This window comes from Halichoerus grypus, chromosome 7 (assembly GCF_964656455.1).
Source record: "Halichoerus grypus chromosome 7, mHalGry1.hap1.1, whole genome shotgun sequence".
Taxonomy (NCBI): Eukaryota; Metazoa; Chordata; class Mammalia; order Carnivora; family Phocidae; genus Halichoerus; species Halichoerus grypus.
Genome location: NC_135718.1, coordinates 35,491,361 through 35,519,254, shown reverse-complemented (window position 1 = coordinate 35,519,254; position 27,894 = coordinate 35,491,361). Strand labels below are relative to the sequence as shown.

The 27,894-nt window shown below is 40.2% G+C and overlaps 1 protein-coding gene across 2 annotated transcripts; it reads left to right on the top strand.

The window, feature by feature from the left end:
* The first annotated feature begins 454 nt into the window (after nucleotides 1-454).
* Nucleotides 455-27,696, top strand: RPP30 (ribonuclease P/MRP subunit p30). Of its 2 annotated transcripts, XM_078077387.1 has the most exons (11): nucleotides 455-607; nucleotides 2,035-2,090; nucleotides 2,914-2,970; nucleotides 3,368-3,442; nucleotides 6,745-6,816; nucleotides 12,940-13,029; nucleotides 21,677-21,793; nucleotides 22,354-22,383; nucleotides 22,792-22,829; nucleotides 23,215-23,294; nucleotides 26,603-27,696. In XM_078077387.1, exons 1-11 carry the CDS (start codon nucleotides 526-528, stop codon nucleotides 26,710-26,712), a joined length of 807 nt encoding a protein of 268 aa, XP_077933513.1. In that variant the 5' UTR covers nucleotides 455-525; the 3' UTR covers nucleotides 26,713-27,696. The 2 variants fall into 2 exon arrangements, with proteins under 2 accessions (XP_077933513.1, XP_077933514.1); XM_078077388.1 differs by lacking the exon at nucleotides 12,940-13,029.
* The last annotated feature ends 198 nt before the right edge of the window (nucleotides 27,697-27,894 follow it).

The window sequence follows — 27,894 nt, the reverse complement described above, 5'->3', positions numbered from 1 at the left end:
CCATCTCGTGGCTGGGGACGGTGACCGCAAGGTAAAGCCGCGTGCTGGGGACCGCCTGTCCTGATTGGACATAAAGACCCTCTCTCCGAGGTCTTCTGTAGTTCTCCCTCTTCCCGATAAGCCCTTTTAAAGAACAGGATGGACTTTGGGAGGCGGAGGGAAAAGGGTTTCTTATGACTGTTTCAAAAGCGCTTCCAGCTCTTGGCAAAAGCGTCCGGTTCGCGAAAGAATCACTTTCTACAGTATTTCCTAGGAGGAATGGTGGGAGATGTGAATGCCTCCGAGGGAAACCAAACATTCTCATTCAGAAGAAGGCAAAGAAGGACTGAAGTAAGGATGTGGATTTCCACACACTAACTTTTGCTGGTACTTCTAGGCGAGGCAAGTGCCTTTGAACCTGAAGTGAATATCTATTTAAGTGGAGGGAGGGGCGGACTGCGCAGATAAACTACAATTCCCAGCAGGCCAGAGGGGGAGGGCCGTGCGGCTGCGCAGACGGGCGCACGACGATCATGTGATTTCAGCATGGCTGTATTCGCGGATTTGGACCTGCGAGCGGGTTCCGACCTGAAGGCGCTTCGCGGGCTGGTAGAGAACGCCGCTCACCGTGAGTCTCCCCGGCTTTGCGGGCCGCGGTGCCTGCCCAGCCTCGCTGTCCCCCAGACCATCGGGCCACGTTCAGAAGGGACTCGAGGGCCTGTCCTCGTCCAGGTTTCCTGGGATCTCGGGGATGTCCCCGGTAGCTGATGCTGCCACGGTGTTGCTCTGATCCCGGGCGCGGGAAACTCGAAGGCACTTGGGAGCTCTTACCCGCTCCAGCTCCTTCTCCCACGCAAATTGAAAAAAACTGAGGCTCTGAGAGGATGGGGGATTTGCATGGAGCCCCACAGCTGATGGATGGCAGAAGGCAGGGCTTCCAAGTGTGTAAGTCTCCCACGCCAGTGCTTTTAGTATCACCCCTTTCTGCCTTACAGCAGTATCAGAGCAATTCGGGGAATTGAGCACAGACGGGGAATGCTGTGGGAATTCAAAGAAGGGGGGGAGGGACGTGAGGGTGACATTGTGGGAATAATATTATTAAGAAGAAGGGGAGGTGGGGGAAGAGGGAAGAAGTACTAGGCGGGTGGGAGGGAAGCAGCGTGGCCAGAGTGCTAGAATGTCACTCATATTTGAATCCAAGGGAAGCAAAAACCTTGAGAGATAAGACCCTCTTTAATTATTGGATTTAATCATGACTGTTGTCTTCTTCCTTCCACTGTAAAGTGTGGGGATAGAGAAGTTTAAAAATAAGGAGGTTTCTATGGAGCCTGTCAAGTAATGGATGCTCATTAACTATTTGGGGGACGGGGAGGAAAGAAGGAAATCAAACAAACTGATGAGAGAGAGAACCATTCTTTTGGCATTAATATGGATTATCTTTTAATACTAGTATCCTACCGTCCCCATTGGTATTTAAGTAACTTAAAGATAGGAGTCATTATTTTCGGTAGTCCAAATGTCCAGAACAATGCTGTATTGAGTCTGATAAAGCAAGGCCCTGGCCTCAGAGAGTTCCCAATCTACTGATGGTGGGCAGCTGGAAAGGAGAAGTGAGCAGTGGTGTGAGGGAGTGATTACTCCATTTCTTCCTAGGAAAGGGGCCTCTTAAGGAAGTAGAAAGGGTAAAAAGCAAAAGAAATGAGTGAGAAAAAAGGTATCGTACTAATAATACATCACAGAGGTCAAACAGAGCCCTGCCTCTGTGCCAGGCGCTGCTCTAAATCATCCTATGCTTATTATCTTATTTATTTCTCATGACAGTTGTGTGAGCTAAGTTCTGTTAACACCATTTGACAGTTGAAGAACCTGAAGCTTGAAGTTAAGTAACTTGTAAGTGGTAATACTTAGATTTGAAAGCAGGCGGTCTGACATCAGAGCCCATACCCACAACCGCTGTTCCTACTGACCCCTGATCTTGACATGAATTGAGCTGAACCTATGTGTACAGGAAAGACGTTGTTACGTTTAACAAGAATGTTCAATTTTTCTTTTCAGTTGGCTATTCAGTTGTTGCCATCAATCATGTTGTCGAATTTAAGGAAAAGAAACAGGTAAAAAACAATTTCTGAAGTTAATAATAACCAGCATTTACAGTTGTCTTTCTTTGTTTATATTGGTAATGTGGAAGCTACAGATGAGCATGTTTCTTAAATGCACCCTCTTGTGTACTATCTTATTTTACATGTTAACAACTGAGTCAATGCAAAGTTTTTTGTGAAGTACTAGGGCATGGTAGAAGGATTCTTAAAGTTGAACTGATGTTAATTAAATAACTTTCAATAATTTCTAGAAGTACATTGTTATTGACTGAATTGTAATCACAGTATTTAGTCCTTTTTATTTTACTGACGTGGACTCATTACTAATTGATTCCCCTCTTAAACATGCTCATAAATGTGTATATTTCTCTTCAGACCAACAACTGTACCTTTTAGATTATTTCAATCTAAAAACTATTTTTCATCCTTCCTATCCATTGATGTTCCCAAATGCTTCTTTGATCTCCAGCTTTCTTCCTTTTTTAAAAAACTTATTTAGTGTTGGGGCGCCTGGGTGGCTCAGTCGTTAAGCGTCTGCCTTCGGCTCAGGTCATGGTCCCAGGGTCCTGGGATCAAGCCCCACATGGGGCTTCCTGCTCAGCGGGAAGCCTACTTCTCCCTCTCGCACTCCCCCTGCTTCTGTTCCCTCTCTCACTGTCTCTCTCTCTCTGTCAAATAAATAAAAAATAAAATCTAAAAAAAAAACAAAACAAAACTTGCTTAGTGTTTCTGTATATCAGAAATTAACTTTTCTGAAAACCCCTTGTAATTTTTCCATTACGCTTCATTCCTTTAACATGTACAATCTAGGGTGACTGTTTATTGTTTTTTGTAGGAAATTGAAAAACCGGTAGCTATTTCTGAACTCTTTACGACTTTGCCAATTGTACAGGTGGGTATTTTGTTGTTTAAGAACCATAATACCTATTCAAATATGCCCAATTTTATGTAGGATTCTCTAACCTGCACTGTTACTTCCTCTACCAGTCTTACTTTTCCACAAGACTCAACTCTTCCATGAAGCATTCTCTTACTATCAATTCAGTACTTCTTTGATGATCTTTTTTCCTGAAATCCTGTAAGCTTTAAATAATCTTATTATGTAGTTTAACACGTGTACATCTTTATTTTGCTAATTATATTATAAATTCCTTGAGAATGAAGACTAGCTTTTACTGATAGTCATATCCTTTATTGCTGGCACCTTTTAATGACTACTTTCCACTAGTAAAGAGGAAAATCAGTCATTGGCATTTTGAACTTTTTTGATAGAATGTTTTCGTTTATAGGGAAAATCAAGACCGATCAAAGTCTTAACTAGACTGACGATTATCGTTTCAGATCCATCTCACTGCAATGTTTTGGTAAGTTATTTTTTCTTCTTTTTGGCCTTATAAGTTGTTGTACTAGTTAATGTTTAACCTTACTCCCTAATTTTTTTTTTTTTTTAAGATTTTATTTATTTACTTGACAGAGAGCACAAGCAAGGGGAGCAGCAGGCAGAGGGAGAGGGAGCAGGCTCCCCGCTGAGCAGGGAGCCCGATGTGGGGCTTGATCGCAGGACCCCGGGATCATGACCTGAGCCGAAGGCAGATGCTTGACCGACTGAGCCACCCAGGCACCCTGAACCTCACCCCCTTCTTGAATCCCTTGCCCCCAGATATGATACCTGCCTACTCTCCCTATCCTCAGAATTCACATAGCATAACAGTCTCTTCTACTCTTGGCACATATATAGGGATACTATAGTTAAAGAATCCTTTGACAACTGTTATTCATTGAACTTAACGTGAACCAGACATAAGGTGGGTGCTAGGGATATTGCTGTGAATAATACAGACAGAATTGTTGAACTTAGGAAGGTTATAGTTTAATTGACAAGACAAGCACTAAACAGATAATTAAGAATGTGAGGAATATTTGAAAAGTTGGAGGTAGTAAATAAAGGATGCTCTGAGAGTATGTATCGGGGGCCCAACCTAAGGAAGTTGATGTTCCACCTGGGGCCAGAAGAATCAGTAAGTGTTATATAGGTCTTGAGCAGAAGAGAGTGTTCCCACAGACAGGATGGATTAGACACAGGTCCTGGGTCCCAGAAAAACATGGCGTTTTCTGGGAAATGAAACACCAATAGGGCTGAGCCTCGTGAGCTGGCTAACCTGGGATGAGGTTCGGGAGATAGGTCTGGGTGAGCAGTTGGAATCCCTTGAAAGTTTTAACTGAGGGAGTGAAATTATGATGTTTGCATTATAGAGACTGGATCAGAGGGGCTGAGGGGATTTGAGAGGCTTGATGGAAGGCAGAGGATTGACAGGATTTGATGGTTGATTGGATGTAGTATGACTACTCCCTGGCACGGCCTGATCAGCCTGCTAGGTAGATGGTGGCACTTTTTCCTGAGGCGGGACATACAAAGAGGAGCAGGTTTGAGGACACCATGTTTGGGTTATGGGGTTATTGTGAGGATTCCAGTGGAGTTGTCAAATGGGCAGTTGGAAAAAGGGGTGTGGCCCCCAGAATAGTGGTCTGATTAAAGATACTGATTTGGAAGCTGTCTCTCTGTAGAGAATAAATGAAGTCATGGCAATGGATGAGAATCCCTGGTTCATGCGTGACATGTGAAGAGAAGTTCTAGGACAGAGTTCTGAGGAACTTCAGCATTTAATGGTGGAGTAGAGAAGGGGGAGCTAGGATTGGAGACTGAGGCGGGACAGTGAGAAATAGGAAAACAATGAGGAAAGGGAGAAGGAAAACATGAGGAAGGGTCAGCAGGATCAGTGAGCCCGAGTAGTCCAGCAGGAGAGGGGCTCAAACATGTCTTCAAATATTGACAAGGGAGTCATTGGTTGCCTTAACAAAAACCATCTCCATGGAAATGGTAGGGATATGAGGAAATGCAGACAGTGTGTGACACTGACTTTGCTTGAGAAGTTGACTCCATAGGGGAGCAGAAGGCACAGGGAGGTTTGTGGATGAGAACCTGCTGTCTGGGTTTTGGTAGGTGGGAGAGAGGAGTATGCCTGCTGATGGGAAGGATCTAGTCAAGGAGGGAGAAAGCGAGATCCCTGAGAACGTGAGCAGTTTTATCTTGAGCTGGAGTGGACTCCTCTGCCATAGAACAGGAATCATCAAGGAAAGGCTGGCCTCCTTTACAACGATTAGCATTGCTTAAAAAAAATGGAAAGCCCAATTCTGGTATTTTATACAACTGCAAGGAAGGGTTCTGGTTCTCTGGGCCCAGGTAGAGCTCACTTTTGATGGGTCACAAAGATGTTCATTTTCTCTTTTTATCATGAGGATCCTGGTGGACGCTTTTTGTCCCCTTTCCGGTTGGGAGTGGGCAAGCAGAGGGCACAGAATGCTAGGTCCTAACTTTTCTAAGACCTGAAGCCTGCCCTGTATCAGTGTGTCTGCCCAGCAGCCCTTCCTGCCTGCTTCCTCCTCTGATTTTTAGAATGCCTTTTCTTTTTACAAGATAAGAGGTAAAAACTTTAAAGGTGCAAACAAGCAAAGAAGAAATATCACATATTATCCCATCATTCAGAGACACCCCTACCCCTACCCCATGTAGTTAAATATTCATGTATAACTTTTGACTCCCCAAAAACTTCACTACTAACAGCTTCACTGTTGACCAGAAGCCTCACTGATAATATAAACAGTTGATTAACACACATTTTGTATGTTCTATGTCTTACATACTATATTCTTACAATAAAGTAAGCTTGAGGAAAGAAAATGTTATTAAGAAAATCACAAGAGGGGCGCCTGGGTTGCTCAGTCGTTAAGCGTCTGCCTTCAGCTCAGGTCGTGATACCAGGGTCCTGGGATCGAGCCCCGCATCGGGCTCCTCGCTCTGCGGGAGGCCTGCTTCCCCCTCTCCCACTCCCCCTGCTTGTGTTCCCTCTCTCGCTGTGTCTATCTCTGTCAAATGAATAAATAAAATCTTTAAAAGAAAATCACAAGAAAGAGAATATATTTATAGTACTGTACTAGATTTATAAAAAAAAAAAAATCCATGTATGGGTGGACCTGTGCAGTGCGAACCCATATTCAGGGCTCAGATTCTTAGTTTCCCAGCCTTTTCATACACATACACATACGGTGTTAAGTTCGAGATTTTCATTTTTAAGCAATAACTCTTTAACTGATCTATCCCTTTCCTGCTGTCAGAGGACTGTCAGGTATTTTCTTGCACATCTAGTATTTTAATTTATATTTAACAGTATTCTTACTGTGAACCTAATCGTATCATGCTTAGTATGTGTATTTCTTGTCTCACAAAAAAATGGTGAGTTCCATTGAAAGCCCAGACACATGCCTTAAAAGAGTTCGTATCCCCAGTGCCCTGCACACAGTAGGTGCTCAGTAAATATCTGGCAACCTCCTCCACTCACTTGTAAGAGCATGAACTATCCAATTTGATTTTTACATCTCAAGCGCAGTTTGGTACAGAGTTAAAGGGTAACAATGTGGGAAGGAGGGTGATAGGTGGGATCTGAAACCTCATGTGCTTAGGTGGGCTTTTCTGTCCTCATACAAAGCGAAGCAGAAATGGCATGTAAGAAATGTTATGTGATTAAACTAAGTGCAGCTAGACCATGAGTCAGAATTCCACGTGTGCACTCTTTGTTACTGTACAATAACGTTCTTTTTGTATTGCCAGAGAGCAACGTCTTCAAGGGTCCGGCTGTACGATATCATTGCAGTTTTTCCAAAGACAGAAAAACTTTTTCATGTAAGTAACAGATAGGGAAAGAAAATAGTATTTATTATTTTATATAAGAAGTCTGATGTTCTGCTTTTGCAGGTGACCTGTTTCACTCCATCTGGAAACTTTTAAGATTTTTCATGTATACTTGGGATTCTGGAATTTCACGAGGGGATGCTTAGATGCCATGTGTTGTTTTGTTTTGTTTTGTTTTACTCATCTTGCTGGATATTTCATGGGCTCAGATTGAAAGAGTCAGGTTTTTTTTCTGTTTCTTTATCTCTGCTTCATTCACTTACTCATTCATTCATTTGAAACGTCTCTTAAATAAATGTTGGTCTGTCTCCTTCAAAGCTCTGAAATCACTTCAGTTTCTGCCCTTCGTACTATTCACTGCTGCCTGTGAGGGAAGAAAGGTGCAAAGTTCTGCTGTGACGTAAAAGATCTCTCTGGTTTGGCTTTCTCCTTTGCATGCTCTGAGGTGTGGTCCATATGCCAGCATGATCATGTCAGCCTTTAGTCTTCCAGAAGTTCTTCAGAATCAGCTATCTGCTGATACTATTGCCCTTTGTGTTCCTTGAGCTTTTATGAGTTTAATTCCTTTTGTATTTTTAAAATTGCCATTTCCATGACTTTTCAGGAGGGAAAGTTGTTGAACATGTATGTTCATTTTGTCAAGTTGAGACAGAACACACTGGGTATTTTGTTTTATTTTTTTCACTTTGCGTGTTTTAAATGATTACAGGAAAGAAAAAAAAAATCAACGGTAATAACAGTTTTTCAGGAATGTTTTACTGTGTAGAATAGGCACAGCTACTTTTAGAAAGTTCTGAATGTTGTTTTTATCTTGATTCAAGAAAATAGCCATCTACCAAAACTCTGTCCACCAAATGGATACTGCAGAAAAAAACAATGTACTGGTCTTTGATGTTTTAATTTTATAGCCGAGTTCATTTTTAAGCAAAATCAGTTCTAAAATTATAGGATGATTTTCCTTAAGTTTACCCAGTAGATGGCGCTGTTGACTAAGGAGGCTGATGTGTGATTAAATTTAGTTTTTAGAGCAACTATCAATTCTTAATTGTTTATATTACTTCAAGGAAATAGCACAAATTATGCATTTTTTTTAATTTGGTGACGCCTTTCATAAAATGCTCAATTATAGTAATTCTCGAGAATTTTGTTTCAGAAAAAGGTAGTAGGATCAAGTGGTTCTCAGTTATCAGAAGCTCCTATGGAACTTTCAAAAATCAGGCACGTTCAGGTCTCTACCACTAGAGATTCGGATCCATTAGGTTTGGGGTTGTTAGAGTATCTGTTTTTTTTTTTTTCCAAGTGTCACAGGACATTCTCATTCAGTGTTGAAACCCTAAGGAGGAATATGAGCATATTGAAGTTCATTAAATAGCAAAAGATTTTAGTTTTCTTATACCAAAACTTTAGTATACTTAGTTTTCTTACTAAGTAATAGCAACTCAATTATAATGTAGAGTGAAAGTTGGCATGTACCTAATTTTTTGTTGCCCATTTATTTTTTTAATTGATTCTGAAGTGCACACAATTTACTTTTCCATAGTCCTATAACATGGTGGGGAGGCATACATTTATATATCCTTCCAAAGACTTCTACATATTTATCATCTTTAACACAACAATCCTGGGAATAAACAGGACAGATACACTTTATTACCCTCATTTTTTAGAAGAGAAAGTTGAGACTTAGGCTAAATGATTTGCTTTAAATCTCAGGTAGTATGGAGTAGAGCCAGGACTTTTGGGTTTTAGAATACATTAAAATTTCACTTAGCGATTTTATCTTATTACAGTTGACCCTTAAACAACATGGGCTTGAACTGCACAGGTCCACTTTTATGCAGATTTTTTTTCAGTAAATATAGTACAGTACTATAAATGTATTTTCTTTATGATTTTCTTAATAACTTGTTGTCTAGCTTACTTTCTTGTAAGAATATGGTGTATAATACATATTACATACAAACGTGTTCATTAGCTGTTTATGTTATCTGTAAGGCTTCTGGTCAACAGAAATTAAGTTTTTGGGGAATCAGAAGTTATACGTGGATTTTCGACTGAGTGGGGGGTTGGCATCCCTCACCCCTATGTTGTTCATGGGTCAGCTGTATTTGTTTTTCTCAGATTATTCAAAAGTGTGAATTCAAAAGCGTGAACACACGCTTTATATGGTGGATAGAACTGTCAGAAACACTCCGGAAGATGGAATAAAGCTGTAAATGACATACAAGGTATTTGTTTGGAATTGACTATGCAGATACACTCAAAAATTACATGAAAACAGTTTTTAAAATTGGAACATCTTCCTCTTATCTGTCCAGATCTTTCCCATTCATTAAGACGCAAAGTTAGCACTGTCCCAGTTTTCTATAGAAAATCAATTTTAAAAGACTTTTTTTAATCATAAAGGTTTTCATAAAGGTTTTACAAGTATATAATGGTTTGGAACTGGGTCAAATGCAAGCATTGTGTTGCTTAGCAGGTTGTATTCTATAAGTGATTTTATTTGTTTGGTTCTTAAGTAGATTATCTAGAATTTAAGCAAGCATCCCTGTAGATGTGATATTCTAAAACTAAGGTCTCTAAAATGAGTCATAAAAACATACACACACACACATATGTTAACAGTTAGTAGTTTAAAATCTAACCACCTTAAATGGCATTGTTTCCATGGGAAATAACATACGATTTTCCATTCGGAGTATCTGGAAGATGTCTCATGGATAAACCCTCCCTCCCCAAAGTTACCCCAGGGGATAAGGCAGAGATGAAAGACTGTAAGGGGAGTCCTTTAGCCAGGACTTCTTGGGATGAGAGATGGCATGGAATTTGGCAGACGCAATTACATAGAAGCTTCGGGAACTTCTGAGTTAGTTACTCCCATTTAGGGATTTAAAGCGACTGAACAGGGTGAGGAGAATTCAAGTTATTTAGTCCAGTGGTCTTCAAAGTACTTGATTTTGTACTCTATCAATTTTAAAAAATATTGAGCTTTTATCCCCAGTACATTGTTTATTTTCTTATAAATTATGTGTATGTTCCAGTATATCAATGTGATTTTTGAAATAATATACACACACAAAACAAATTTTAAGAGAATGAATTAAAAAATAAATAGAAATAGAAGGTCTGTTTTCTTCCTTCCAAAATCCATATCCTTAGCCTTTGAAGAGCACTGTTGTAGAATATGCTCGCAACACCTGAGGCTCTTGAGGAGGGGGGAGTACCTTTCAAGGCAGTGCTCCTCAAGCTGTGGTCTGGCTCCACCAGACAGGGCTGTTTCTTCAAATGCAGGTTATTAGGCCCTACTTATTCCTGAATTTATCACTGGGAGTAAGGCCTGATAATTTCCATTTTAAATAAATTCTTCAGGAGTTTATATACACACACTTCAGATTGAGAGGCATGGTTTATGGCCATCTCTCTTTTCTCTGGGTAAGTCTGGCTCTCCCTTGTGTATTATTTGTCATAAAGTACAAACACGTATTAACCTTACACCCATGAAGGGGACTTGGGAGAGACTGAACCCCTACCCTCCTGTTCCCCCAGTTCCATAGAATGAAGAGTAAATGTATTTGTGGGTATATGCAGTTTGGGGAATATGCCTTCCTTAAATCCTCATAGGAGTCCTTGGCCAAAAAAAAGTGACGAACAGTTCATAGGAATTCATACACAACTTGGCAAAGCCACTATATTCAGGTTCTTAACTGCAAATATTATTTGAACATAATTTATTCTGTTTTAGTGATTTAGAGAGTATATCACTATAATGTAAAATTAGCTGTTATTTTATAGTTCTCTAAATGTATCAATTAAACATTTGGATTAATAGAAAGTTGAATAACAAAAGAATTCAGTTTGAGACATTTTAAGTTTGAGGTGTCAGAGGGAGCCAAGGGGAGCTGTCCTTTGTAACTGAACGTTTATTATAATACGTGTACTTAACACAAGGGATAGTTTTTAATTAGCTGCTGTTATATAAGAGGGAGAAAATGAGCAATACATTAGTTAAAAAGTAACCTAATTTAGCTTTATTCTGGGGAAGAATGCTTAACGGACTTTTAAAAAATGAATCTGCTTTTTTTTAAGTGAAAAACAATGATAATAAGTTTAAACAGTGCAAAGCGGTGTGCATTGAAAAGTACACTTTCTTCCCACCTGAAGCTCTCCCTTTTCTCCAGAGGCAATCACTACTAACAGTTTTTGTGTATCTTCTTGGCAGTAATTATTTACGTACTCCTTCCTTCCTTCATTCCCCTCTTCCTCCCTCCATCCTTCCTTCTAACACCGTGCTTTTTTTTTCACCTAACAGTATATATGGTTCCATAATACCAATTAGAGATGTATGTCATTCCCTTGAAGGAGTCCTCATATTCCGTTGTATAAAGGGACTATAATTTATTGAAGCAAAATAAAGGGATATTTAGTTGTATCTAAACTTTTGTGATTGGTATTGCAGTGACTGTCCTCGCACTAATAGTCTTGAGCATTTGTTAGGTGTAAGGCTATAGAATGTGTTTCTAGAGGCTCTTCTACAGGATACATTCCTACAGGCGAAATTGCTGATGTGTGCATTTAAAATTTTGATGCCTGTTGCTAAAATGCTTTTCAAGACCCTGTACTGATTTAAAGACCCTGTGAGTGCCTGTTTGTTCATTCTCTTGTTAGCAGTGGATTACTGAACTTTTGGATCTTTGCTATTCTGATAGCTTAAAAACGGTGACCGGAAGCTGAACTTGTTATATCTTCTATTCAGAGCTTTTCATCCATTCTTACCAAATTTTCAATGAGTCTTTTATGAGGTGGACAGCGGTAGTAGTTGGGATGGGGCAGATTCTTTATGAGCCAAGTGTTTCTGCCAAAACAGCGTTACTTTCCAGGCTTACTAAGTTACTATGACTGTCTAAAGCCAGGCAGCCTCTGATCACTGCTTGCTTCCTAAAGCCCTGAGTGGGAGTAGGAATGACCAAAGTGGGAATTCTGAAGAAGAGAGGCAAGATGGGACATTCCTGTCACTGCTACAAGTCCAGGTTGATCATATGGGTCATATTATTGCCTGCTCTTTACCCCTTTCCTTTGCTCTGCCCCCCCGCTCTGGCCATAGCACTGAGGTTGCTTTGCCCGCAGAGCCAACCCGGCATTTTGAACTTGTCCTCAAGCCTGTGTACGCCAGCATTGTCAGTAAGGCTTGTTTGTAATACGGTACAAAACAGCCAGTTCTTTCTGTCACCGGAAATCAACTAACGGCCAAATCAGAGCCAGATATGCATCTTTTAGCAGTGGTTTTGGCCTATACTCTTATGCTCGTAATCTTTCCCCAGCTTTATTTTGCTTCCCTGATTTTCCATTTATCCTGTTTTCCTTATCTATTTATTTTCTTTTGTATGTTTTTGTTTTGTTTTGTTTTTGTAAGCCACTTCAAACCTCTTTTGGAAGTAAATGCAAAGTATTGATCAATAAGCAAGACCAAAAATTAGAACAAAGGCAAGGGAACTTAAAAGTTGAAAAATGCGTTCACTATCATTTGATTTGTAACAGCTCTGCTTTGACCACTTACGTAGACTGTTTCTCTTCTAGTTGGAACAAAATTGCTGTCAGTAGGGCCATGTCAGTATTCTTCTAGCCCCTCAGTAGTCTGATAGGAGCCACAGGCCAGGGACAATTCCTGGCACAAAAATAAATAATCTGTGGAATAAATGGACCATGCACGTATTCCTTTGGCTTATTTTTCTTCCTGGATTTCAGAACAGTTAGTTGCCTCTTTCTGGAACAATCTGATGTAGCCTTCTGGAAACTGAGCCTCTCTTAGCATGCCATCCTTATGTAGCAGACCATGAGTTCGAGGGTCTCCAGCCTCTGTCTGGTGGGATGATCCGTGGACATATCACTGTGCTCCAGCTAGGTTACAGTTAAACCATTCAAACCAAATGTGAAGGAATGGCTAATCATTGACAGATATATTTCAGCACCATTATGATGCCTTTGGACTGAACCATACCTGTATCTCTTTAAATCAGGTTTGACTATATCTCCCATTCTTTTTTTTTTTTTTCCTCCCATTCTTAATGTGTGCCATTTTTTCTTTTGGCTTTACCTGGTTTTCTTTCTTCTTGACAGGTTGCTTGTACACATTTAGATGTGGATTTAGTCTGTGTAACTGTAACAGAGAAACTACCATTTTACTTCAAAAGACCCCCTATTAATGTGGTAAGTGTACTTTCCCTTCTATATGTGAATCTCTGCAAACCCACACTAACAAACTGGAAAAGGGGCAAAAGGACCTAGTGTTCTTTAGAAGGAAAAACCAAAGGCTAGGTGATAAATAGGCAGTTTAGAAAAGAGGATTTCATTTTTGAAAGCTGACTAAAGGTAGAAAAGGATCTTAAAACAAAAACTATCCAGTAAATTATTAAGATGTTTTTAAAAGGCCTTAGAAGCCAGAGTTTATGAAGGATATTTCTTAAAAGGATAGCCATAACGACAGACACTTAGAGCCTGAGCATTGAACAGTAAGGGGATAGGGCAGTTGAGAAAGAAGAGGTAGGAGAAAAAATACAGAGAGGGTTCCTGAGGCACCAGCGAGCTCGGGTGGACCGGAAGTTCACTGAAGGAGCCGGGCGCGGAAAGCCCAGTGGATGAGGTCCAAGCAGGATGAAGCCCTGAAGCCCACTGGTTCACACAAAAGCACAAAAGCCCAGGGTGACTTTTATAATAACCTCAGAAGGTGGCCATGTGTTCAGGGAAGTTTTTTTTCCTGCTTCTGCCACAGAAGTCTTCTTACTACCTTTCTACATAGTTTCTCTTGTTTTTCGCTACCCCTTGTCTTCCATCTGTCACGCCTTCTTGCCGGTCTTCTTCCATCCAAAAGGTGGGAGGGCTGCACCTCAGCGGCTGTCAGGCGGCCAGGTCCTGGGGAAGGGTTAGGATGCCGTCTGAGAAGAGCGGCTTCCAAACCTGTCTCCCCTTCTCAAGAATTCCTCTCAAAGGAGACAGAGGGTCTCACAGACAGTCCAGATTCCAAACCCAATCCTGTCAGAATTGGAAAATTAAAGACTTATGTACTTTTTCCAGATCGATCACTGCCCTCTTCTGTCTCGTGGAATCACAACTTCCTCGAGCTTTCTTTCGCTGTCACTGCTGCTGAGGAATTGGCTTGATGCCAAGAATAGGGGGGACACAGAGGAGAACATTGATCTGTGTGGTGTGCAAAAATTGAATCCGTGTGGAAAAATTTAAGTTGGCTTATGTTCCACCCCTAAAAATACGCTACTAAAGAACTTGAAAAGCACTCAAAATTTTAAAGTCACGTATATAAAGGGAAAACTAAACCAGCTCTTTCCTGATAAATACAGAGTGCTACTGAACATAAAGCAATATTTATTAAGCTCAAGTTATTGTTTCCCATGTTCTTGCTGGTACTTACAAATGAGTAAATAAACCCTAAAAAAAACCCTGAATCATCATATTTTCGAGTTGGAGATCTGTGTTGTTTTTAGCAGCTCACCTCTGCAATGTGGTAAAATGCAGGCTGGCAAGGAGAAGCCATTCAGCTCATCAGTCACAGGGTGGGGACAGTTCTGGTTGGTACCCTGTCAAAAGAGATGTCTGAGATGCTCCAGCTACCTGCGATAAAAGGCACAAACTAATACAGTACCCAAGGTGATGGCGGTCTCGTTGGCCTCACATATTGTTCCTCTCCAGAGGTAGCAGTCTCTGTCTCTAGAAGTTTGCCAAGGCTTTTTACCAACCTCCAACTACCAATCTGGTTTCTGGAATTAGGTGGTACAGCCACGCTGTAAATTACCATTCAGCTTGCAACTTTTTTACCTTTCTCTTTGTCTTAATGAATAAGGAAGGCCATTTTCTAGACTTCTTTGCCTGAGTAAACCCACATACGGTACTGTGTCCTTGGTTGGGACAAGATGGTAGCCCGTGGTGCTAAGGCCAAGTCCATGGAATGGACGGACAGCAGTGCACAGCACATAATTCCTCATGTCCTACAGCAGTGGTAGGCTTCTCAGTGGCTGTTCTGGCAAGGGCTTTCATTCGGTTCCTTATGAATGTGCCCTACTGTTCAACCCAGATTGTGAGCTTCTAGAGTGCACCAACTAAGGGTTGGGCCTTTTTAATTACCCCAAAATTTCGCCTGCAATGGATGCTCCTTAGAATTTGTCAGTTGAATGGATATATGTCTAATTTAGCATATCAAGGTGCAGCTTGGGGAACATGGCCAAATCCTGCTTGTCATCAGTCTTTAGCTGGCTGTCAGGGTCTGGTGGCAAGCGTGGGCAGGGAGGGAAGTGGGGCACTGGGGCAGTGTGAGGAGGATGGCATGGGAACAGTGGCAGTAGGACCACCCACGCTCGAGTTCCATCTGTAGGTTCAGGAAAACTGCTGTTTGATGGATATTTTTGGCTTCATTCCCATATATTTCAATTTAAGAATTCTGAAAAGTAAAAATTTGACAAGTGAGAGGGATAGGCAGTATTTAACACAGTGTCTGCTTTTTTAAAAATCTGGTGTGAACATTTTACATATGTTGTTTAATAAAAACTAGATGATGGAGTGGAAGGAAAGGCTGTGCAAGATTATTTTTAGTCTTCATCTAGTGTGGAAGTAGGCTGTGGTGTGAATTGGTCAGGAAGCACGAAAGTATGTATTCACCACCCATTTTTCATTTGAAAGAGAAAGCTGGAAACATTATTAAGAGGTAGCTAGCTTATTGTTCAGGGCAAATAAGAGCTGTATGATATGTATGTATTTGTATCTAATAATATCTATTCTAGATATGGAGCTATATGATTTTACATTTAATTTCTATTAAAAAATGGAAATATATTCACCATGAAAGTATAGAACATGTGGTAAATGTGGGTAACCGTTAAGTCTTAAGTCCCTGTCCTTGCATGCTTCTTTGGATTTGAGAGTAAACTTGTCTTTGGCCATGAAAAGTTGATAGGTTGACTTTATAAGGATCACTTTATTGGGCACAGATCTTAATTTGAATAGGATTTGTATCCTTTTGTGGTGGTGAAAAGCAAAATCATTAAGATACTTAATTCATTAGTCTTCTACCTAGAGGCCTTAAGCCACGTGACAGTCATCAGCTCAAAAGGTTGGGGTGATAGGTTGGAGGGTACAAATTTCCAGTTATAAGAAGAATAACTTCTGAGGATCTGATGTACTCACATAACTGTAGTTAGTACGGTGTTGTGTACTTGAAAGTTGTTGAGAATAGATCCTAAGCATTCTCACCAAAAAAAAAAAGAAAGAAAAAAAATTTTTGACTACATTAACTATGTCAGGTAATGTATGTGCAAATCATGTGGATCTTAGTAATCATTCCACGATGTATATGTGTATCAAATCATTGTGTTGTATACTTTAAATATGTACAATGATATTTGTCAGTTATTCTTCAATAAAGCTAGAAGACGACGACGGTTGGGGTGATGAAGGAGGGCCCAGGAGCTCCAGCACACCGGAGCACTCCACTTGTACAGCTTACTGCTGGCATCCCCTTACTTATCTTCACCGCGTGCTTAGGGCACCATAATATCAGTTATGTAATTCCCTTTAAAATCTCCTACAAAATTGTTCTGGCGTCTAAGTAACTTGTAGGAAATCACAACTTTATCATGTGATAGTTGGATTTCAAAAAATTGAAGTCGGGGCGCCTGGGTGGCTCAGTCGTTAAGCGTCTGCCTTCGGCTCAGGTCATGGTCCCAGGGTCCTGGGATCGAGCCCCACATCGGGCTCCCTGCTCGGCCGGGAGCCTGCTTCTCCCTCTCCCACTCCCCCTGCTTGTGTTCCCTCTCTAGCTGTCTCTCTCTCTCTCTGTCAAATAAATAAAATAAAATCTTAAAAAAAAAAAAAAAATTTGAAGTCAACTCGTCTTCTTAGACAGCCAGGTGACTTCTCATTACTTATTTTATGGTTTAGGCACTTTCTCACCTGCCCCAGCCCAGCAGCTGTAGGGTGGGTAGGTGTGAAGTATCTCCATTAGGCAGATAAGGAAACGAGACTCAGGTAGTTTGTGGCTCACACTTCTCTCAAAAGTTTACTTGGGAATTGTGCTCAAGCTCTGATTCTAAATCCACCATCATTTCCCACTGGAAAATGCTATTTAAAATTACTTTACAGCAGAGCTCTTTGTTAAGCATAGAATAATTTCATATTTCAAAACGTGATCTTTAGGAGTTCAGGTTTTGAGAAGAATTTTTTTTAAGCAGCACATGCTGCTTTGCCTTCCCTTTGATTTTTTTTCCAGTGTTATTGCTGTTCAACAATGACTTCAAGTTTATGGAGTTATTTCAGTGCTTATATGTGTTTTGCTCCCTGATGTTTTCCTCTCAGCACTTCCTTTAACTGTAATCCATTTCTGTCTTCATGGTCCAATTAGTCCCCACCGAGAAATGTCCAGTAAATAGTGTCTGAAGCAGTGAAGTTGTTTCAGGAATCATTCCATATATACTTGAGTTGGGTGTGAGTGCGTTATAAACTTTATTTTTCATCACACATATTGTGACCCTAAATGTATTGAGTGCTTTATCGATCCAGTGCTTAGACCAGTACTAGCACACTTACTGGTATCAACAATTTTTGTGTGGCAAAAAAACCAGAAAGTTAAAAGACTGGTGAAAATATTTTCACATATATTGAAGGTAAAAGGCTAATCTCCCTAATGTATAAAGAGCTCCTAGAAAATGAGAAGCTAAAAAGGTGGCCCCATAGTGTAATGGTTAGCACTCTGGACTTTGAAAATGAGAAGCTAAAAAACACAAATGAACAATCGCCCAAAAATGGATTAAGAATGTGAAAAGACATTTCACTGAAAAGGAAATACAAATGGCCCTCAAAAATGAAAGATACTTAAATTCATCGTAATAGGAAAAATTCGCATTAAAAGCATCTGATTGGCACAAACCCGGGAGTTTGATGATACGCTCTGCCATAAGGTTACGGGGAAGCAGGCATTCTCCTACATTGCTGTAACAGTGTACATTGGAACGATCCCTACGGGGAAGTGGGTAATTTGGCAACAACCATCAAAAGGTAATTTGGCAACAACCATCAAAATTACAGCTGCCTTCCCTTCTGACCTTGTGTGTGAGTTTCCCGGGGCTGCCATAACAAAGCACCACAAACTGGGTGGCTTAAAACAACAGCAGTTTATTGTCTCACACTTCTGGAGGCTAGAAGTCTGAAATCAGGATATCATCAGGATCATGCTCCCTCTGAAACCTGGAGGAGAAACCTTCTCTGCCTCTTCTTGGCTTCTGGTTTGCCGGTAATCTTTGGGGCTCCTTGGCATGCAGCTGTATGACTCCACGGTCTCTGGCTTTGCCTCGCAGTGTGTTCTACCTGTGTGTCTCTGTGTCTTCACGTGGTTGTCATGTTGTAAGGACACCAGTCTTGGGATCGGGGCCCACCTTACTCCAGTGACCTCATCTTAACTAATTATATCTGCAACAACCTTGTTTCCAAATAAGGTCACATTCTGAGGTACTGAGGGTTAGGACTTCAACATACCTTTCAGGAGGGTGGGAAGGGGGGACACAATTCAACCCATAATACCCAGCAGTCCCACTTGAGTGTTTATTCTACAGATATATTGAAATAACCCAAAGTCTACTGGTAGAGGCGTGGTTAATTACACGCCATAGCTCTACAGTGAAATACTCTGCCGCTATAAAACGCCCTCGAGTCAGAGCAAGAATATGGTGGTCTACCTTTGGGGTAAGAAAGAGGAAAAATAACATATACTCATATTTACTTGTGTTTGTATGAAGACACTCTGGAAGAAGACACAGAAATTAATAGAAATAATTATGGGAGGTGGGGATGGGGCAGATGGGAGCAGAGATACAAGACTTTTTATTGCTTTCTTATGTTACTTTCGTTTGTGAATTATATGAACAAATTACCTGTCTTAGATAATGATACACCAAAAGGGTGTTGAATCCTTTTGGACTCGGTAAAGAATTTTTATGAAATTAACAGAGAATCTGTATATTGTCCTGGTAATCAACTCTCTATTTTCTTCCTATCATCTTAAGCTTCGCTTAGTTCTTGGAATTTTACCATCAGTTTTTCTTGATTCAAATATCACACACCTGCCCTTGGTTTATAGCATCATTATGACTGTTATTTCTCATTAGTATAGAAATCTGATCATCTGCCTATTCCAGAACCTTGGTCAGAGATGTGAACAAAAACCAATCAGGCAGACACTGTCATTCTTTATGAAGAGGCTGTTAGGAACAATCATTTGAGGAACTTAAGGCAATTTACATTAGCATGGTCTTAGAAGCAGGCCCCGGTAATGAGTCTGTATTTTATCCATCTAAAAATGTAAAGTGTAGTATTATGAAAGAAATATTCACAAACTTCAGTAGTAGAAATTATGTATAATTTCTCTGTCTCAGACTTTTCTTAGCTATTTAAAAGTGAACTTGATTAATGTACTAAGTGCAAAATCAGAACTTTTTTCTTAAAGACTAATTAAGCTGATGATTGTCTTCCTTCCTCCCCCCCTCCCCCAAAAGAGAGTTTTTATTTTGATCTCATCCCCAGAGGGGGCTAAAATTTTAGATACAGTTAGGAATACTTTCTGACCTGGTCCCCCAGTTCTGTGTATCATCCACATCTTTTTTTTTTTCCATCCACATCTTTTATTTCCCCTCTTCTCCATCCTACTGCCTTGTGTTTTAGTTCAGCAAATAGAAGGATGAAGAAAAAAATGTCAGCTTCTTTGACTAATTAGTAGTTTTGGTAAGAGAAGTAGCCAAGGGAATAGTTGAGAATATGGCTGAAGGAAGTGTTTTGGTTGAATAATTCGCTATGTTCATCCTGGTTCCTTTTACATGAATAATCTGCATTATTACATAACCTTTTTTCTATAAGCTACTATTTAGCTTATAGAAAGCATTATTACATAACCTCTTTTTTATAAGCTACTATTTATCTACTCAGAATATAAATATATTAAACACTTTCTGCATAAAAGGCAGTTGTGTGTTATGAAGAAATACCATGACACCAGCTCTCAAGCAGTGCATAAGACAGGCAGGGAGACGGAGATGCACACTTAACTGTGGCACAGAGAGTATCATCACAGACACCATTCCCAGAAAGAATCAACATAAGCCCAAGGATTAGAGGTGGGAAAAAGTCGTCAGGGAAGATGGCAGTATGGAAAATCTCATGTAAATTTTAACTAAGCTAATATCAGATATGTAAGGAAATCTATAATAAAATCTCAGAACCTTAAGGCAAGAGGAAGTTAATGAAGGGAGGATTAGGGGATGGGAGAAAGGAAGTCTCTGTTCAGGGAGGGAAAGTAGGAGCCTTCCATGTACACCTGAATTAAATCAAGGTGGGCTGCCAGTTCTGGAAGAAGACCGGTTTTTCCGTTCCCTGCGAACATTCAGAAGTAGACCTCCAGCAGCCACAGCTGACCACTCCCAGCTCATCCTCTGGGTAATAGAAACTCATTTGCCAGGCGCTGCCCGGTTTGTGTCTGCCGTCCTTCCTTTGTTCATTCAGAAGACCACTGCAACCAAGGGACTTGGCCCGGCCATGCTAGCATCCTTCAGATGCTTCTCACTGCTGAGTCTGCCTGCAGTCCTAAAGACCTGCACGGTGGCTGTTCCCACTGTCCTTAGCCTCAGGGCGCCCCCTCACTCTGTCTTCCCCAGCCCATGACCTTCTCTTCATGCTCCCACACTCCCTCCAACCCCAGAGCCTCTCCCTGTACTCCTCCCTCAGAAAATGCTCCTTTCTCTACTTTACTCAGTTCTTTCGTCATCCACTCCTGAACTTCTCCTTGATAGCACGTACCACAGTTGAAGTGTTAGGTTTTTGTGTAGTTATTTGATAGTCCCCCTAGAGTAAACTATAAGCTCTGAAAAGGGAGGATCCATGTCAGCTTTTGCTCACCATTCCCACACATAGTTGCCTGAACACATATCTTGTGAATGGATGAAGATCCAGAGTTGCTCATCAGAAAAGATGGACAGTGTAGTGGTGGCTTTCAGTTCTCTCTCCACCCCTGCCAGGCTGTTTTCTTACCTGTGGATGCCTACCTATTAAAAATGTATTAAGTAGGAAAGAAGTTTCTTTTTCTCATGTAAAAGACCAAGCTTGTCTGGTGAGCTGGGCAAAATAGTTAAGAGCCCAGGCTTCTTCGATCCCTGAGCCCAGCCAAAGCTCAGGGCCTCTAGAAGTAAAGAAAAAGGGGAGAACAGATAATTGGGGGCAGCTAGCAGTCTGCCACAGTGCCTTATAAAGGTATCATAAGGGTTAAATATATACATAAGACTCTTAGCACCTGACACATGGTACTTCCTTCATTCAACATATGTAATAATTGACTCACCTGAGGGGCTTTCCCACCCTATTCTTTGAGCTTTTTTCAGCTCTTCATTTCTTTGTCTCTTACATTCTTGGGTCAAATTTTTTGGTTTTTTGGTTTTTTTTGTTTGTTTGTTTACTGTGTTTGCAGTTTACCCTAAGTGTAGGGAGCACATCTCCATTTTCCTTTTAATAGTTCATGGAGGAATAGCCCATCTGGCACCCCACTGGGACTTTGCTCTGCCTCAGGATTCCTGTTTATATAAAGTCAGCTTCCCCACAGCTAAGATAAACTCTTGATCAAAGAGAGCCAAACATCTGCCTTCTCCTGTGGATGGTGCCATTCGGGCATAAATCTGCCTTTGTTTAAGGCTGTACCTTGACATGCAGGAGGTCTGTGGTGGGGTTGAGGAGGGAGATGAGGGAGAATCTTAGTGAAAAGAAAGCAGGACAGTGTGTGTTTATCCTTGACAGTTTATTTTCTTGTTCTCCCGTGAAGGCAATTGACCGAGGCGTGGGCTTTGAACTCGTCTACAGCCCTGCTATCAAAGACTCCACAATGAGAAGGTACACAATTTCCAATGCCCTCAATTTGACGCAGGTCTGCAAAGGAAAGGTATGGTTCCCTAATTTCAGTTTATTCTTATTATTCATATACTGGAATTGTTTAACTGATTCCTTTTCCCTAAAGCAGAACATTCTCGAGGCCCAGAAACAAATTCTCCCATGTCAATGAGCCCTGCAAGTTTGAAGGGAAAGAAAAATACCAAAGGAAGAATAATGCAAGGGTGGGGGAGGAAGATCTGTTGAAACCCTTTATCTTCCAATAAGGAATTTGTAGTTTACCTACTGTGAAAAGAATGGTCTAGATAACAATTTTTTGTCATCAGTGAGTTGAATTAAGATTATATGCCCTTTTCAACTAGTTTTTTAAACGAATTCACCTTCTGTAAGATCTGGTGGGAAGGCTTACTCTGTTTCTTGTCCTGTAGGCTGCTGTTGGTCCTGAGGTCTTTCTTTGACTTTGATTCTTTACCTTATCTTTAAAAGAAGTTGGTATTTGTAGAGCCTTAAATGTTAAAAAGTGATTACTGGTTATTTGTATTAGAAGACTTTTCAATTTTTTTTTTTTTTACATTTATCTGAGATTAATGTTGATCACTTTCTGTTTTGCAGAATGTGATTCTATCTAGTGCTGCAGAAAGGGTGAGTCTGGCATGAGTACTTTATTTACACTCTTCAAGTTATAAAACTTTGAAACATTTCTAGAGGATAAGTTAATAGTAATGTAATGAATGCTTATTGCGTATTTTCATTTTGAGCTGCCTGTGCCCATTGCAAGTGCTGAAGAGTGAAATGTGTCCCCATTCCTTTTGGGCTGCAGGTTTTGTTTATGTGAAGTTTTTTCTTTATGCTATTACAAAATGCTTTCAGAGTTCTTTTAGAAACTTTTGGAAACTTAAGGAAACCATCAAAATTATAAGGACTTAAATTGATGCGGTTGACTCCTTTATTTTTGGATACTTAAGCATCCTATTAATTTACTGCAAATGAAATCATTGAAATGTTATGAGTAACTTCTCTCCTATCTATTTTTTGTTCACTTTATTTTAGCCTTTAGAAATAAGAGGCCCATACGATGTGGCAAACTTGTATCCTTTTCTGAGTTAGAAGTTGTTGAATTGTTCTTTTAGGAAACTTGGAATTTGATATGATATTATAGTTTAAGATTTTTTTTTAACCTTTTACTGTGAGTTTACCAATTAAAAATTTCAAGGACAAATTATATAGGTTGTAGAGAGCTTCATCCTTTTGTTTCCTGGGTTAAGGGTGAAATAGAAAAAGGGAAACGAGGGACTCTCTATCATAAAAGCTTAAGAGCGAGTCTCTTCACAGATGCCTGTTGCATTCAGGCTAGAACTGCTGGAGAATGAGTCTCTCTTGGTGTGGCCAGGGGAGCTGGCGTTGGCAGTTGGGTTTCTGTTAGTCCCCTGTCCTTGGCTGACGCTGGCTTGAAAGCTTTAATGGCCCCACCAGAGGACTGCTGTTTGGGCTGTCTGAAAGTGACGCCAAGGCCGCCGTCTCCACCAACTGCCGAGCAGTGCTTCTACATGGAGGTGAGCAAGTTCTTCCAATAAAAACACCAAATGCTCATGTTAGGAGCCAGGCTTTTTTAATCAGATGATGGAGCCTCGTTTACTTTTACCTGCTCTGCAAAGCTCCTTCAGGCTTGTCTTTGCTCAGCCTGTTTTAACTCTGCCCTTCACTTCAGGCTTTACTTTGTGTACTCTGTGGACTGAACATGGTCTGCGTTACTGAGTGCTGAACGTGTCTTCCAAGCTCTGCGTGTGTGTCCCTGTCTATCTTTCTCGTCTCTCCTCTCCAGAGAGGCACGCTTCCCCTGCGGAAATCATTGTTTGCAAGAACTGAAATGTGAAAAATTGATGTTAAGCCATTTATTCGGAACACAAAAACAGCAAATACATTTTAAGAACCCAACTAACAAACTCAAATAGTATCTTTTCACATTTATTACAACTCGTGATCCTTTTTCTCATTTGTTTTTGTTTACATGCTCAACTGTGTGCACACTATATATTTTTTACTCACATTTCATTTACATATATCTACCTCTTCACCTTAATTCCACTACTTGAAGCCACTGAACTTCTTATTCATCAGATAAAAATTAAACTAGAAGTATTTGATATGCCAAGACTTCAGAGAATGAAAATGAGGTTTTATTAAAAGAAAAAAATTTAGAGGTACCTGAGTGGCTCAGTCAGTTAAAGTGTCCGTCCAACTCTTGGTTTTGGCTCAGGTCTTGATCTCAGGGTTGTGGGATCGAGCCCCACGTCAGGCTTTGTGCTCAGCACGGAGTCAGCTTGTCCCTCTCCCTCTGCCTCTCCTGCACACACTTGCGCTCTCAAATAAATAAATAAAATCTTCAAAACATACTGTCTCTGTTCCTTCCCTTTTAAAAAAAAACAAAAAAACATTTACACTTTGGATCTGCTGTTTTATCTTTGTTCTCTCTGTGATTTTTAGCACTAGTAGTAGTGGTCACGAAGCAGTTTACTTGATATCACCTAGATGAATTTAAACTTCAGAGTAGGGCTTACATGTAGACTAGGTTATTTGGCATATGAATAGGTGAGTTATTGAGGACTTGTGCGTTGTGTCTAGATTTTAATGATCTGATCTCCACTTGGGAGATCAATACTGATTCCTGTATTGACTTACCATAAATTAGATGATTTTGCTTTTGTTTTCAACATTTTTAGTTTGAGATAATTGTATTAGGTAGCCTAGACCCCATCACGTAAGTTCTGGGAATGGCCAAATTAATTAGGACTTGTCTTGAAATTAGGAAATAGTTGGTTCATGCTTTGGTTGTTCTGCCGTTATTTTTGTCTGTTTTAAATGAACATAAGGAGTCATCAGGATTTTGGATAACAATTGGTGTTCCAAAATAGACTAAAACAAGAAAGGGAAACTAATAAGAAAATATAATGGGAAAAAGATGAAGTTCTACATTGACTTCAAAAAACTCAGCTAGTCAACAGAGGATATGTGTAAAGCTAGGCTTTTATGGAAGCTGAACTAAAGGAAGCCTGTGGATTTTAGGTGGCATTACCTTCCCCCAAGTGTGACAGTCCTGGTTTATGGCTGCTGTCCCTGCAGAATTAACAGCACATCTGGAGGATACATTACAGTTACCCTGCTTTTAGCTGACATTGGCATCAGTGTTAGACTGTGGTATGGTGGGTTCCTAAGATTGTGAATTCAGCCGCAGGTTACACTAGAAGAAATAAAAGAATCTGAAGCAAGGGGATTCAGAGTCTCACCATTACCGTCTGCGTTGATGAAGTCCCAGCTGGCTTGTGTATTATCCCGAGTGCCCCGTTCCAGAAGGACAGCAGTGCACAGGAGTACTGCCAGTCTGGAAGCCTTATCGTGGAATGGTTGAAAACAGTGCTGGAATGGATACCTGGAAACGGAAGACTTAGGACACGTAGTAGCTGCCATTCAACATGGGAAAGGTCGCTATAGGGAATCAGAATTAGGTGGGCCGTTCAGGGTTCCAGAAACCAGTGAATAGCAATCCTAAGGAGAATGTAGAGAAGGGACAGGGGAAGTTGGCATTTTAATGACCTTGAGAGAAGTTTGTCCCTTTTATAAGTTAAAACTCTTTAAATAACTGGCAAAGATTTAGTAGACTTGGTAAATTAATCCTGATAAATGAGAAGGTCATACTTACGTAACTCTTTAGAATTGACTTTGCTTTTATTGAAACAAATCTTAACTGAATTTATATTTATCAAACTTCTATTGATTCTCTCTTCTTTGTAGCCAATGGATCTCTCCCTCTCTCTCCTCCCTAGTCCTTATTTCATAAGGACTAAATTTGGATCTTTTCATGGCATTATGGCCCTTAAGCTACCCTTCCAGCCCCATTTCCCCCTAAATTTTTCACACTCCTCCTTCACACCAGCTTATTGTCCCCTAAACATACCAGGTTCTTCTTACTTCTGTCTCCATGCCTTGCAAAGGAATCCTCTCCTATCTTTTCCTTTTTCTGAATTCCTAGTGTTACTTCTGTTACGATACCTTCCTGATTCATCCAGGCAGAGTGTCTTCTTATGGGTGCCTCCATTCCCGTTACATTTGCCCCTAACGTGCTTTTATTTCTGTGGTAGGCATCTCAGTGCCCTCTGTAGATGACACAGTGCCTGGCCCAGTAGTCCATTTTTAGCTGAAATTGGATAGATTTAAGTTGAACTCTGCTGCCAGCCTGACCTAACACCCAATAATTCCCATTCTTTATCCATCGTCACCAGTATATGAGAGATCGATAAATGTGTGAGTTTGATTTTCTTCGTTCACTCAGCAAGTATTTTTTGAACACCTGTTAGATAACCAGGCATTGCTGGGTGTTGATAATACAATACGACTGATTCTTCAGAGGTACATAGATGACCTAGCGAGGGACCCAGATATGGTACGTGCTGTAAAATGAAGTAAACACACGTCATCACCGTGGAAGCGATACAGTTGACTGTTGACCGGGCTGTCTTGATTCATCTGCCTTTCTACCATACATAAGACATCTGCTGCGCCAAAGTCTGTGACCTGGGCCCTGGCTACATAAGATACATGGACAGACCATTCGAGAGAACCTGCCCTGCAGTTTTACCCTTGAGTAATCCCTTTAGAATGAATTAGATGTAAATAATATACTGATATTTGTATACGTTGGGGAAGAAAACGTACTAACAGTGAATGACATCAGTATCCATAGCAGTTCATTCTGGTTTCATCATTTACTAATGTTGTAAGTCAAAGTAACGTGATACTTGTTAAACCACGTCTTTTTAAATCATGTCTTAACTTAAGGCCTATGGTTTCCCTGTTTGTCTTATAGAAACTAGAAAAACTGCTTTTGGAATTATTTCCACAGTGAAGAAACCTCGGCCATCAGAAGCAGATGATGATTCTCTTCCAGCTTGCAAGAAAGCCAAGTGTGAGGGCTGAAAAGAATCCCCAGTCTCTGTCAACACTCCCTTCTTCCTTTTGAAAGTCCGTCAGCCACAATAGAAATATTACCTTTATGATTTACTGTTTTCATTCGGAGCTAGAAATCAGTAGTCTATAAAAACAATTTTATATTCAGGCCGTTAAAGTAACAAAACCTAGTGAAGCAGTAAAAAAGAAGACTGCCCACTTAATGAATTTAGATATATTTTAAGAGAAAATCAGAAATGAGTTTATTTATTTTTTTGTGTTAAGTGATAAAATAGCAGGTAGAATTGAGTAAGATGTTTCCATATTTCAGGAGACTCTTTAAAAATGTTTCTTCTTCGCGCGCCTGGGTGGCTCAGTTGGTTAAGCGACTGCCTTCGGCTCAGGTCATGATCCTGGAGTCCTGGGATCGAGTCCCGCATCCGGCTCCCTGCTCGGCAGGGAGTCTGCTTCTCCCTCTGACCCTCCTCCCTCTCATGCTCTCTGTCTCTCATTCTCTCTCTCAAATAAATAAATAAAATCTTTAAAAAAAAAAAAAAAATGTTCTTCATTTAAAAATACATGCTTTTCTGCTTTACTTGATATACATGGCTTATTATTTTTTAATCTTACTTTTCAAAAAGGGGTTATTTTGAGGCCTCTTAAGACATACTACGGGGTTGGCTTTTAGTTGATTTGTTTTTGTTGTAAACCTCTCTCATTTTATTCATCAAGTCAGAGTTCTTTCTGAAAAGAATTGCTATAAAATTTGTGGAAGGAGAGAGAAAGTACATGTAAAATTACACGTGGCCTCTTCCTTTGCTGGTTCTTACCTCCATGATGTTCTTGAAATAGAATTCCCTCCTTTGAGTTGGAAGTCCCTGAAAACCTAATATTGATTTTCCTAATAGCAGTATTAAAAATATCAAACCATTGTACTCAACCAACTTTGGAAATAATTTTTTTTTTTTAAGTAGCAGAATCATTAAAATAAATGGAAGTAGCCTTTTTTGTGAATATCTGTATTCATGTTATGTTGATATAAAGAAAATAATTTCAGTGAGGAAAAGGACACCATGCTGAGAGAGAATCATATTTATTAATTATATTTATTAATCAAATGAGAAAAATCATCATTTTAATGGATGTAAGACATTGGATAAAACTTAAAATCCACTCCTGGTTTTGAAAATGATAAAAACCCATAGCAAAACA

Excerpts from the sequence above, each read along its gene's own strand:
- RPP30 (XM_078077387.1), top strand. The coding sequence starts at position 526 with ATGGCTGTATTCGCGGATTTGGACCTGCGAGCGGGTTCCGACCTGAAG. Across the intron at positions 13,030-21,676 it reads AAAGACCCCCTATTAATGTG|GCAATTGACCGAGGCGTGGG; the intron begins GTAAGTGTACTT and ends TCTCCCGTGAAG. Across the intron at positions 21,794-22,353 it reads CGCAGGTCTGCAAAGGAAAG|AATGTGATTCTATCTAGTGC; the intron begins GTATGGTTCCCT and ends TCTGTTTTGCAG.